The following is a 14,791-nucleotide window of genomic DNA, read 5'->3' on the forward strand; positions in this document are numbered from 1 at the left end:
CATCTAAAGATACCACTGTCTCGTAATAAACCATTGGTGTTATGGTAGACCTATGCGTCTGTACGACAATTCATTGACTTCAGGGCATTCCGTAGTCGTTACTATTACGTATTTCCTTCCATCGCTGGCTCACCTAACCTCATAATGGACTCTTATTACAGGAATTTTGAATGGTTAATTTCTGTAACCAAATCACTATAATCCAGTGAGGTTTTCGACAACATTTCAAAATTTAGTAACTTGATTATTTAGCAAGGTTAATCCAGTAACTTCGTTCGTACTTTGGGTTTTGAACATATCTCCAGTTATTTACTAAAAGGCATATAACCATTTTTTTCGTTGTAGTATAAATTTCTGTTCCAATCAACCGTCTGCACTCAAATTTTCAAATCATTTCGATTAATTATACACAGTCTACCAATTACTCAAAAAAAATAAGTATTTTGTATTTATGTCTTACGTCATCAGATCACAAAACAAATTTTTAAAAATCATTAGTTATTGCCTTATTCTTTGTCAGCACATTTTTATTATGTCATGTAGAAAAATGAATTACAAATTTTTTTTCATTTACAATAATGTACCTCAGTTACTCAGTATCAGTATCCTATATTGTATATTATATCTATACATTATAAGTATGAATTGTTCAAAAAATAACAGAAGCAGACAATTATTTTATTGTTTCGTTGTTGCAGCAGATAGCCTAGAACAGAATTTCGCTTCAAATTATCAAATCATTGTTCTACAGACCTTTACCATTAGTCAATGGCTCAAAATCGTTTTCAATAGCGAAGGTGCATCCACTCTGTGTTCTTCTGTATTCTAATCTTCTGAATTCTTCATGTCCCTATCTTTTTTCTCTTTCAAAATTTATTTCACTGGATTATACTCCTTCAATAACATCTTCAAACCCTAATCTTTCACATTAATGCTTATACTCTTACTACTTCTACCACTATGAGATTTGAATCGACAACTGCATCTCTGTGATAATGTGGTATGGCAACTCGAACCGATGTACGTACGTACGAAGTTCTACGTTGCGACTGACTGAGTCAATAGCTTCGGGCTACATTTTTATGTTTCGTTTCGTCTCAGATTCGATTAGCTGTCACCATCCATTCAATAGAAGATAGATGTTTTTGTACAGACGTCAGAATGTATCAAAACACGTACAGTAATTAAAACAACTATCAACACTATAATTTCCTAAACATATCATTTGTTTAAAAATCATAGGTTGTACAACATCGTAGACGACGTGCCAAAGCACTGATCGATTTTGAACGCTTTGAAGTAGATGAACTGCAATTTCATAAAAATGATATCCTAACCATTATTAACTCAGATGACGAACATTGTTGGATTGGTGAACTAAATGATCAGCAAGGTTGGTTTCCCGCCAAGTTTGTTGAATTGTTAGATGAACGTGGAAAAAATTATTCTCCAGCTGGTGATGATGGTGTAGACAGATTAATTATTGGCCTTGTTCGCGGAAGGTAATTTTATAATAATCACATATCATAATTCTTATGCTCTTATAATCACACCTGTTTAAAGATTTGCTAGTTACATTGATCAAAGCTTAAAGATTATCCAAGCTGTATAAAATCCATGTACTTATATTTAACTAGAATGACCAAACTTTTCAACATTTTTGTTGTGATAGGCTTTTGTGTTAACCTATTGACTAAAAAAAAACTCAAATTTCAAATCTATAGCTCATCAAAGTACTTGCCAGTTATGTCCTAATCAAAACATTCTTGAATTGTACACGCGTTTACCATCTTATCTAGTTATTAATAATACAATTCAATTTAGATTATTGAGCATTTGCAGAATAATAAATCTCTGCACAGATAAGTTAAAGTGAATAGAATGCGGTTAGAAAATATTCATTTTATTCTACTCACTTTTTAACGTAGTGCTATTAGTTATTTCTTCTCTAGAGCTTTTTTTTGGGAACGAGATTAAGGTCATCAATTGTTTGCTATTATTTGTTTTTATTGGGATGAAGAATAGAGTAATGCTTTCTTTCTCCCTTCAGAATAAAAAATAAAATTTAGGAATTAGTTCACTATCTACTGTAAGTCGTACTTGTTGTTATTACTCCATCCTTAATTTCTCTCCATTCTTTCCTTTCGAAACTTTCTTAAATAATCTTCATTATTTCATTTACACCCATACTAATGTACAATTAACAAAGAAGTTTACAACTTAGTGAGTTAAATACACGACTTTGGAACTTAAAGTCGCACTCAGCAACCAGCACTTGAGTACATCTACTGAGTCCACTCACTTCCTGTATGCGCTCACGGTCGACAGTCCACGAAACATTCTCAACTACTAATCAGAATACTAATAAAGCCAACCACTTATCTCTCACTATCTTTTACTACCCAGAAAATAATTTGACAAGTTTTACGTTTTCGTTTATACCCCACATTAACATTTATTAATTGGATCAGAATAGTTATAGAGTATAAATCAAATCACTGGTACGTTCAAGGCATCTTTGGGTATTATTTCAAAAGTAAAATTTGATAGATTTTTAAAACTAAGCATGATCCTGTTTACTAAATTGAATTACTTAACATATCCGCATACACATCGCTAACCCCGACGTTTCACATTACTTTTCGGCTTATTTTTTTCGTACTCTAATCCCCTCTAAAATTGCTTGGAATATACCACTCAAATATGATTGATTTTTATCTGATTGAAAGGCTATGTGCAAGATTTGTATGATGACATTCTATCTTCTTTTACATCCTCCGACGCATTCCACTATTTCCTACATCTCCGCATTTTGATTTTCTTTGAGTAATAATTCGTTTCTCCCTCTTTAAATCCCTAATATTGCTTCAGAACTAGCCTGTCTGGGGTAACGAGTGTATTAAATATACATATCCGAAATTCATTCTCGTATTTCACTTATTTTGTAACGCTAATCAAGTCCATAATTATATACGAGGGTAGCCGGCATGCATGTTTTGTTGACATCATCATACGATCAAATCGGAGTCATATCAACGGGCCCCTCAAATTTAATCAACCTTGGTTAACGTCTGATGAAATCTCGACACAGATTCGTAAAGCCCCGTTGTCTTTTACTTGTGTCACTTGTTTTTTCTTTAGTTTGTGCCATTCACTTGGAGCTGTATTTTCACATGGTTTGAAGCGACCACGTCTACTCGGTGATACTGGTTGTCATCCATGGCATTTTATTGAAGAAGCTGCGGCTAAAGAAGTAGAAAGAGATTTCTCTTCTGTCTACTCACGTCTAGTATTATGTAAAACCTTCCGATTGGACGAAGAATGCAAAGTCCTCAGTCCGGAAGAAGTATTATATAGAGTGAGTTATCATGCTTGTATGTACACATCATTAATCTTTTTTTCTATAGTCTTTCAGCTATTGTTTAGCTTTGTTGTTAGACATGTAAACGACAACAAATTAAACTAATCCTAGTTATTCACACTTCAATACTAGTGTGTACTTCCGTATTATCAGCTTTACTCACCATTTTTTTAAAATTTTAATTTCACTGATTACAGCAAGTTTTGTTCACAGTTATGTTATGGAAATTCCGGTTTTCAGCATCATTTGAATCTTCTGGTGACGTCGGTATTTCATATTGTCATAGTATACATATTAGTGGTATCCCCTTTTAGAATTGATTGAATTGATTTGAATCATTGTGTAATTATCTTTGTTTCTTGCTTCCTCATTCTGTATAACTAATCACACATTGGCCTATTTGATTTAAGCTACTTATGACGTTTTTACGAAATAATTAAACATAATTTATAGTCTAGTGTTATTTTTCAGAATAATAACTAATTAAAATCCCATCTTAGGTGTTTTCCTACCTTCCCCCATTCATATATTTTTCAAGAGTATTACGTGACATGTTTAATTATTTACGTTATTTGACTCCATTAACACGGATCGTTTAGGGGTTTATTGTTACTATTACAACCATTACTATTATTATTTATTGCTTTTATTATTTGCAATGTATACAGCCATAAGCTACGTAACTTCATTTTCATACCAAACAACATAGTTTGTCGCTATATTTAGCTCTACCTGTTTTTTTTGTTGCTATTTTAACTATCGGAATCACATGCGCTTTCCCTAAAACGCCTACTCACCACGTCCAATCCGCCTACGAATGCTTATGTACTGTCTATACACAAAAACATATGTTTGTACAGACAATACATAGTATAAACATGTCACACGATTTGGCTAATGCTCATATGGATATCAAATTTCGTTCCTTGATCTGCTCAGGTTTAAAGTGAGTAGTTTCTTTAGCTTTTGCTTTTTCGATTCTGTCTTTACATGTAAAATTGATAATTTTATCTGCTTTCTATTGACTGAATGCGAAATCACCTGTAAGTCAAAAAATTTATACGTATAAACACTAAAAATAATATTCCCCAATAATTAATAATCCGCTCTTTCGCAGTCTTTCAGTATTTGAATCCACTTTCAAGATTGACTTCTGTATATTTATAGACAGAGAAAAACATTGGTTGTACACTCAAGTTCTCATAACTATTTGATTCCTAGTTTTTGCTTCAGTACAGTCGCCTATTCTAATTTGGCTAATCAAATGATAGTTTTTATCGTGAATCATTAAAAAATCATGGGATACTGGAACTCGTACCAGTTTGTCTGCTATTTCCAGTAAATGTGAATCATTTGATTCCAGCTTAATACTACTTGATTATGCCTGATACCCCTTTTGGGCCCGAACAACCTATGAGGAAATTCCAATCAGTTCGGTCTTGAGCTCACTTTTCAGGTTGTTGTCAAGTTCTATTCATGATTTTGATGCCTGCTTCGAACTTACGATGAGACATGTCCTTTGGTCTGCAACCTCTCCTTTCCCTTAGGATTCCAAGTTAGAGCTTGCCTTGTGATGCAGTTGCATGGTTTCCACGATTTGTGTTTTATCCAATCAATCCAAGTAGCTTCTCTTAACTAATCTCTCAAATACCATCCGGTTTATTCTCTGTCCAAATAGGTTATTATTTATGGTCTCTGACCAATGGTTCTGGAGTATTTTGGGTAGACAGTTGTTTGTGAATATCTGTACCGTTTTGGTGATTGTGGTAGTAGTTCGCAAGGTTTCAGCTCCGTACAATAGGACTTCTTCAATGTTATTCTCAATAACGCTGAATTGATTTTAGTTTTGGTGTTGAGTGAATTCTTCTAAGCTCTAGATACACTTTAACTACAGTAATTCTGCTATTGTCTTACCAATTTGTGACTTGACACCTGCATCAGATCCCACTTGTTTATCAACGATGCTGCCCAGGTAAGTGAGGGCTTCTACCACCTTGAGAGATTCTACATCAATTGTGACTTGGTTGGTGCTTTCTATGTTGCACTTCAGGACTTTATTATTTCCCCTGTGGATGTTGAGACGTACTTCTGAAGAGGCTGCTGCTATACTGCCTGTCTTCCTCTTCATTTGATGTTGTATGTGGGATAGACGAACTGGGTCATCTGCAAAGTTCAAGTTGTCTAGCCACATCCAGGATGTTCACTGTATTACATGCAACTCCTGAAATGTGAAGGTCTTCATTATATTTTACAGAGATGAGTTCCATTAGATTACTTGTTCAACAATGATCCGTAGTGTTTGGATTTTGTCGGCACGCGATCGACTTATACGAAAGCCAGCTTGCTAATCCCTAAGTTTGGAGTCTACTGAATATTTATTTCCTTCAGCAACACTCTGTTGAAGAGTTTCTTTAGTACTGATAATAGTGCGGTTCCACTGTAGTTCCCAAATACTTAATGAGATCTCTTTTTCCGTCGTACTTTGTGAAGTATCCCTTTTTCAAGTCTGTCAGTATTTGTTATTCCTCTGAGACCTTTCCGAAGTGATGTATAACATCTTTGAGGACAATGGTCTGAAAAAGTCAGCATCGGGTAAACGACATTCATTGTCAAACTATTCTAGAGCTTCTTGTCCAATTGTCTAATATTTTTCGAACTTTAGTTTCAGTTTGGCAATCACCAACCAGGTAGTGATTTGCAGCCGTATCAGCTTCTCTCTTTAATTTCACGCCTTGGTTGAACCTTTTGAATTCTTAACTCATGCATATGTGATCAATCTCTTTTTCCGTAGTGTAGTCCGGTGAAATAAATGTAGGTTCGTGTATGTACTGATGGGATAAATACTGCCGCTTATAACTATGTTGTTGAAGGCGTACAGCTATACTGTTAACACCACTTTCTTTTTTTTTCTTTTGGTTCATATCTCTTCATGAGGCGTTCTTATCCTATGTTGTCGATCCCGACTTTGACGTTTACGTCTTTCATTAGGATAATCAGATGTTTTTCTATATGTATCTCTGTGATGAACTCCTGCCTCTCACAAAACTGACCCTTATCACCATCTCCATCAATAGTGAGTACGTAGTGTTGAATGACATTCATGTTCCACTGAAATAACAACTGTACTAAGTAATTTGCTTATGATTTCAAAGTTTTATGACCATGTCTAATTTAATAATAACGTTCACATCCTTGATTTAATTATTTTTTTGACAATTTTTAAGCGAACAACTATTACATTTATGGTTCGAAATCCTTTGTTCATCAGTTAAAGTAGTTAGTAAATGGTATCACCCATGGTCATATCTTCGCAGTCCTGGTTGGGTTCAAATTAAATGTGAATTACGGTATGTGTGCCAGTTAAAATCAGTTTTCATTTTTATATAATAATAAATTGTTTCATTAGATGAAATTGAAGTTTGAATTTGTACTTTGTCGTTTGCATAAACGTAAGCTTGCTTAATATCGAAGTATTTCATGTAACAGCTAGGTGGCAGTCAGACCAGATATGATTGAAACAACGTCGAGAAAATAGAATTGTATCTAAGTAGAATAACGAAACAAGTCGTATTTTCTTTAGTTTATACGAAATATTTATGAGCAGAAATGATTTCACCACTAGTACGCCGATTCGCCACAATCAAAATGAAGCAGCAATTTTGTAAAAGACTAATATTTGAACGAAGAATATTCTTTTCGATGAATTCTCTTCAGGTTCTACAATTATATATCCAAATTAATAATCCGAAAAAATAGCCAAGTTAAGGGCAAAGTACATCGTTTAAAGCATGTAAATTTAGGATTGTCAAACCAAATAGAATAAAGTTGTTAATGTTGATATGATTCATATAGAATGTTAACTTGAATCTGCATATATGTTAAGTGAAAATCTAAGATCTTAGATTCAATGTTATACTTGTAGTGTACTTATTTGCTTTTCATCAGTTCTATTCAGTAGCTTTCACTTTTTATAGATATTGCTTCCAATAATTATTCACATAGCACTGTCCTTTTTGTAATTTCCTTATAGTGTTCTTAGTCAATTCGCGTTTCATTTATCACCAACATATGAATTAAACAGTCTTCAGAATTTTAATCATATTAGACAAAATAGTTTTACGGTGCCTAAATTATTTACTTCATCATCGGATAGTTTGCCGCGTCGTACCAATAAATCCGGCTCAAAGGTAGCATCTACGTTGGGTAATGCATTAGACTTTCATAAAGTCAAACCTTTACAACGTTTAGTGACCGCTTCATCTGTTGTCGATCCAATGAATGATCCACCATGTCTGTCTTTATCGTCAATTCTAATACCGAACGATGAGAACTTGAATGAAATAGATAGTAATATAACAACGGCTGCAACAGAGACGACCGGAGATATGCTAGTCAAGTATCATCTCTTCAGCTGGGAATTGTGACAAACGTTTTAATACCAGCTGACTTTTTCACTCCTTGTCGTTGTTTTTCTCCATGATTTCACACCATTACTCAGAATTAGGTCTTGAACAAGACTAATTTTTCTGTGATTCCTTTTCTAAATTTGTTTGTTTTTTGTTGTTTATCATGCCTCTTGTATTTCTTTGTGAATCTAAGTTTTATTATTTTAAACTACGGTGAACGAATTCATGATTGACTATTTTTTGGCGTCCTTCGTTTGTTTAAACTTCCGCAATCTCCTCTTATGGCGATCCGTCATGTCATTTCGGTACTAGTTTCGTGATATTTGTCTGTTAGGGGTACGTTCAATTTTTAGTCGCATTTTGTTGTATACTGTTGTAATTGTTTGCTTGTTTTCGTTAACCTTATGGTCTTTCTTTCATATCACATGAAAAATTTGTTTCTGCTCTCAACTAACATAATGAGTAGGTTTCGTTGACTTTTCATGATCCTTGTAACAATATAAAATCTCTGTTACTTACACCAAAAATCATGTTCCATTTGTATTTATTCACATTTTCCAATTTTCATGTATTTACTCTTTTTCTAAAAACTAAGTATATAAATAATGTGTTAGTTTAATTTTTTTCTCTGCCTGAATTATTCGAAATACACCCAATAACTGCACTTTTGTAACTTGGTGTTTTGCAATACTAATATTTTTTTATAACTATTATGTATATCTAAACATGTATTTTGGTCGTGCATAATGTCTGACAAAGTGTTATCAACTGAATGTGATATAATAACTAATCGTTTCCTTTTTTCAAGCGAACTATTTTGTGAGATTTTCAAAGTTTTTTCACATCGTGTGAATGCTTGTCTATGTGTTATCACTACACAAATATCTATGAATCGTTTGTTTATAATTGCAGTCTTGTGTCGTTCGTGTCTTTTCGTTTGGTCTATTCATTCATTTCCCTTTTTTGCTTTATTTGCATTGTTGTGCTGACAATACGTACATGTAGGCTTTCATTTTTCTTTATTTTCATTCTTCCTCCAGCCCCCTCCTCACTTTCCTAACATTTTGATCTACTTTTCAGTGTGTTGTCAGTCAAACTGTGATTTAATAGATTAAAGTTCTGTTTGTGTGCATTATTTGTTTACTGTTTGTTAAAAAAAAGTACAAAAAAACCGTTCATGTTTTCCTTTATCTTTTCTTAGTCGTTTCAATCAAAATTAAGACTAATAAAATTCGAAAAATTGCCCCCTTACTACACCACTTTTCCAATCGTGTATTCCAGGTTAACTTTCGACTTTATAATATTGAAGATTCCCATTATGAAAATTAAAACAACACATGCAAGCAAATAATTATTTTCAATGAGATCGTCATCAGGCTTAACTCTAATATACATCAATATTTATGCGAAAATGTTAGACCAATCAAGGCAAATTGAGTCAATAATCACAATGAAATGGAATATGTCACCGCACATAATAGGTAAAAGTACAAGTTGATAGTGGGAAGATAGGTGTACTGAGAGATAATAAATTACGATAACAAAAGTCTTATCAATAGTTAAACATTTAAAATAGGAGGTCAAACGTGGGTAAATAGACTGAGAATAGTCATCACAATACATTAAAATCATTACGTAATAAGATGTAAATAATTAGATATTGAAGAATACAATCGGAAAGAGGCGGAAAATTACAAAAACAATGGCCAACAAGCTTGAGAAAAAATATGCATATATTAGTTAAATTGATGTTGCTTTGTTCATATTCAATGACGCTTAGTACAGACAAAAGTTTTAATCACCCTACAAGTTAAAAAGAATGAAAAAACACTTTGATTGAAGTTTTGCGCAAAGTCCGTCACGCCCTGAACCTCCTATCACTTTTCCGTTTATTTAGCCCATGAGTCCTGCGTATTTAAGCCTACTTTTCATCAGAAATTTTATTTTAAACCCTAACTTTCTGTATATTTGTGTTTCTTACATGGTATATTGGCCTGAACTAAACTAACATGGGCATTAGAGATGCAGATAACTCCAGACGCTTGAAATGAAATCTTTGGTGAAAATTACACTCTAATATTCAGCAGCCACTCACTAAATCAATGGGAAATTGATCGAAAGTATTGGGTGAAACACTTATTGGGGATTGTAGGTAAACTCAATTCGTTGATTCGTAAAACCCACTCCATAGTTTTACTTATAATACTGGCTTTATCAAACCCAGAAGCTAACATCTGAAATATCATCAGTCATTGGGTTATTTAAACTCCGCATGGAGCCCCTTTGGAGTTACTGCCGGTTCCAAGCCCGGAGAAGGAAGGAGGGTTGAGCATGGGGTTAGCCACACCATCCCGTAGAAAACTAGCTAGCTAAAACAACGCTAACCAGGAAAGATTATTCAAACTATTTAAAATCTAGTGAAAATCTCCATTTTGACATTTGACAAATAAAAAAAGAACGAATCTAGCGAAGAAATTTATATATATCTAATTTATAGTAATTAAATATAATTCTTCGAGTAGATACGTTACGTAATAATTAAATAATGACCTATCGAAATTGTGCCTTGGGAGTTAAAGGTCTTCATTTAGAAGAGTTATGACGTCTCATGGTGAAAGCCGAGTTCCTTCGGAAGCCACGAGGCGGATGCCCCTTCTGACAACCAGAGCAACCATTTATCTGGGTACATGGAATGCTCGTACAATGTCGGAGACCGGGAGAGCCACCCAAATTGCTTCAGAAATGAAAAGATACAACCTAGGGGTGCTTGGAATCAGTGAAACACATTGGACGCAGGTTAGACAACAAAGACTAGCTTCAGGGAAGCTGCTGTTATACTCCGGCCATGAAGACGAAAATACTTCACATACAGAAAGAGTTGCATTGACCGGCGGCCTATGCTCCATTGGGGGTAATAGGCGTAAGTAATTAGGTAAATGGATTATTTAGCTGGGACATGAATAAATTGTAAATAGACAATAATAAATAGACTTCAGTTCCAACCGATATCTGGAGTGATATATATATATATATCCTGAGAATTCAATGTCATTCAGCACTTATAACCAAAAGTGAAACCATAAAATATTTCATCACTTCATCTTATAAGGTATCGTAGGGATGAAGATAATAAGCGAAGGATTCATTCTTACTATTGATTTATGGCTCAGTAAGAATATCCATTAACGAGTCGCTCTCACTCTTACGTATTACCAATGAACAAACTTGAAAAGAGACTGACTTGGAAATACCTTCATCATATATCCAAAACAGTTTTACCCTGGTTTATAGAATTAGATAATTATTTTCAAGTCATAACCACCAAGACTCAGATTACTTAAAATCTATTAGTAGTGTAACTGAATATAATTCATTTTCTTATTGGCATATGTGCAGTCCCAGAGTGAAAGTCAAATCTGAGATGCAGGTACATCCAGCCAATGAGTCCCAAATAGGATGAAACGTGCGCCTTTGATCCCACTGCTAGCCACCATCTATCTGCTTATAATTTAGATACAGCAGTAAATTATTATCTTCAGCATGGGGTTGTGGAGGTAGTTGAATTTTAGTGAAGTCATGAACCGATCTAATTAGACCACCATTGAAAACCTAGAAGCACTGAATGACCGTTTCGTCCCAACTAGATTCCAGAGTTTTAGTGAAAAGCTGATCGGTATCGGGTGTGAGACAGATACCCAACCAAGAGAATGGAAAATGGTCGCGCAACGGCGTGGATTGATTGTCAGTCAGTCAGCAACAACGTAGGACCAGGCACATATATGCATCGGTCCAAATTGCCATACCTCATCGGCACAATTAGATGAACTCTGAATTCATAGAAGTAGTTAATTTAGTGGTGGTAGTATATAAAAGAAAGATTGTATATAAGGATATAGTACAGGAAGAAAGAAAGATATGAAGCAATTTTAATTTCACGGTTTGAAGGAAGATAAAGAGTGTATACACCTACGCCATTGTGATCGATTCTGAGCCATGTCACCTAGAGTCTCCAACCATTGGTTACGATAGTCATGCAGACCTTAACCAAGTAGTCTGCATCTACCAACATGGCTCAGACTAGGGGTTAGTGACTTTATAGACTGATGCCATGTTTTGGTTTGGCCGCCCCTAACTTTCTTCCAATCATACCCAATAATAGTCAGCATAGCGCATCGTGGTAATCGGTGTTCAGGCATACGTAACACGTAGCCCAATCATCTCAGTTGATGAAGATTCATGACCTCATCAACTGATTTACCATCGTTTCCTAATACCCTGTATCTAACCTCACTATTACTTACCCGGTGATCCCAGCAGATGCGAGCAATATTTCTAAGGCATCTGTGGTCAAATACTAGTAACCTACGAGTATCTTCTACTCTTAATGGCCATGTTTCACAGCTGTAAAGTAAAACAGAGCGAACTGCTGCGCAGTATACTCGTCCCTTAATTGATAGACGGATATCTCGTCTTCTCCATAGGTGACGTAAGTTGGCAAAAGCCAAACGAGCTTTTTGAATCCGTGCTGAGATTTCGTCAGACACCAACCCATTAGGGCTGGTCAGACTTCCAAGATAAGTGAAGTTGTCGACGCGTTCGACTACATCAGTGTTTTATCAGCATGGCTTGCTTCCTTTTTACTTGTCTTTCCAGTACTCCTGCTTTTTCTGTTTACCAATAAATTAATAAACCATCACAAATAAGCATCAGGAACTATGAAAATGATGAAATCGCCATGTGTTAAAGAGATCTCAATAATCAGCATGAGGGTCATAAAACGTTCATGAATAAATGTCGCTTATAAACCAACGTATTCGCTCTACTCTATTTTATTCAGATCAAAAGACAAATAAAATATCATCTACAGAATGAATTATACCAACCGTGACGAACAATATATTTGACCAGGCGGATTCCCTTTCTACCTACGCATACTGGAACATAAACTACCAGTGAAATGATGTGATACCACTAATATTAGTAGATGTAGATAACCACAGACAATTATTCCACTGAGAGAACGTCGAAGTTCTAGATCGCAGGAATTCCAAGAAAGGCAGTGAATTTCGCGAAGCGTGACCTTCAGAATAGTCAGCAATTAATAGACACATTGATTTAGACCTGATATACCGACTCATTCGGGAAAGACCAAGCAATAGCCTGGACAAAGCTCAACAGAACAAAACAGTCAATTCTATTACAAGTACAGCTGAAGATAATCAAACTTAAAAAGATAACCAATTACATTAATGACACCAGGACAAGCTGATATAAGACTCATGGAAAAGCTAAGAAGCTCCCTTCTAGACAAATTAATCCCTAATGATGTTATCCAGGACCACAATGAAAGCTTTACAATCAGACCATCTAGCTTGAAGAACTCAACAACACTAAAAACATCCACCTGAGCTGCAAATTTTGTTCATTATTTCAAAATAATATAAATGTATTTTGCTTTTCAGCTCAGCAACTTCACATAGATTTCGGTTAAAGTGTTTTAACGAAACCTTCCACTATCTATAGATTTTTGGGGTACCACTTTGTTAGGATAAACATAATATTCACAAAATAAATATAAGGCTGCTCTATACAGGCGAAACTATTCATGTGGTTTACAAGCATATATTCTAGTTAACTATAATAATAGACGTTGAAGCTAAGGAAACAAACACCATACAAATTAATAAACATTCAGAGAAAATTATTCAGCACTGTCTAGCAATCAAGCGTAGAATATAGAGTAATAAAAAGTAATCAACAAAACAATTACAATTTTCACGAACAAATAAGTGAAAGCAATGTTTAAGACAAAATAGCTTAGTGTTTTAAGTTTCTTCCAGTACAAATCCGACTGTTTAGGTCCATTTTCAGCCGTATAATGTTAATTTGCAGGTTTCTAATTATTACCCTACTCGTCTTACTACATTCAGTAGATGTTAAGGTTCTTTTTAAATCTGAGAAATATTTAAGAAGCTAGTAAAAACAAAATGATTGTCTGATATGTGCTTTTAAAAGACCTTTATGAATGATATTACTACTGAAATTCTACTAGTATTTCTCAACTGAAGAATGAAGATCAATTTGACATACTTAGAACCTTCGTTAGTTATATTCCAGTTGTTTAACCACATAAAACAAATTTATTTCCATTTTTTCAATTTAAATGAGCACTTCATTTCATAGCATTCTTTTACGTGATCAAACGTGAACAAGGGTGTTTAACATTAAGATAGCAATACGTGTTTTTACAACAAGGAAATAAGGTTAAATGAAGGGTATATATCAGTCATTTTTCTCGATTATTCATCACATATGGTGGATTTTATAGAGTAGTGAAAATAGTATGTGGTGTATTTAAAAAAACCGACTAAACACTCAATATAAATATATATTAATTTTAATGTAGGTTAGTTAACATATTCATTGCCAACTACAAACCAACAATAATGTAACTTAGGTTTACTATGATACTTTTCAGTGGTGCAAGTGATTCGTTTCTTATTCAGTTTTTAATATTGGAACATAAATAAGTGTGCAAATTATGTGAATAATCAGAAAATCTGTTATCTAGGTTTACTATACTTAACTTGATTGTACTATTGAATATTTCCATGATTAAAACAAAAATACTTCAATCTAGTCCAATATGAATGGCATTTAATCTTTATATATAAAGCTAAGCGTTGTCAGAATGATGAGTTCAAATAATAACAAAGAGTTTGAATCACTAGTCATTGTTCAAGGAAACTTATAATCAGTAAATACCAAATGAACAAAGCACAAAGAATTTATTCCATATTTCCTGCCATTAAACTATTTCAATTTACGTCAAAAAGGTTAGAGCAAATCAATCAAAAGAAATCACAATATATACAAAAAAGCATCAGAGTAAATGATGATGATGATGATGATGATGATGATGATGATGATGATGATGATGATGATGATGATGATGATGATGATGATGATGATGATGATGATGATGATGATGATGATGATGATGATGATGATGATGATGATGATG

The 14,791-nt window shown here is 34.2% G+C and overlaps 2 protein-coding genes across 2 annotated transcripts in view; both read left to right on the forward strand.

The window, feature by feature from the left end:
* Smp_133790 (putative run and tbc1 domain containing) overlaps nt 1-3,446 on the forward strand; it is a gene marked incomplete at both ends in the record, with an annotated part of 26,743 nt that extends 23,297 nt beyond the window's left edge. The window contains 3 exons of the mRNA XM_018789076.1: nt 1,243-1,502; nt 3,142-3,358; nt 3,408-3,446. Of these exons, the coding sequence (XP_018654555.1) occupies nt 1,243-1,502; nt 3,142-3,358; nt 3,408-3,446 (516 nt within the window). The remainder of the gene's footprint in view (nt 1-1,242; nt 1,503-3,141; nt 3,359-3,407) is intronic.
* Nucleotides 3,447-7,635: 4,189 nt separating this feature from the next.
* On the forward strand, nt 7,636-7,785 carry Smp_203560 (uncharacterized protein; the record flags this gene model as incomplete). Its single annotated transcript, XM_018789077.1, has 1 exon — nt 7,636-7,785. One exon carries the CDS (start codon nt 7,636-7,638, stop codon nt 7,783-7,785), a length of 150 nt encoding a protein of 49 aa, XP_018654556.1.
* Between the last annotated feature and the right edge of the window lie 7,006 nt (nt 7,786-14,791).

This window comes from Schistosoma mansoni, chromosome W (genome assembly GCF_000237925.1).
Source record: "Schistosoma mansoni strain Puerto Rico chromosome W, complete genome".
NCBI lineage: Eukaryota > Metazoa > Platyhelminthes > Trematoda > Strigeidida > Schistosomatidae > Schistosoma > Schistosoma mansoni.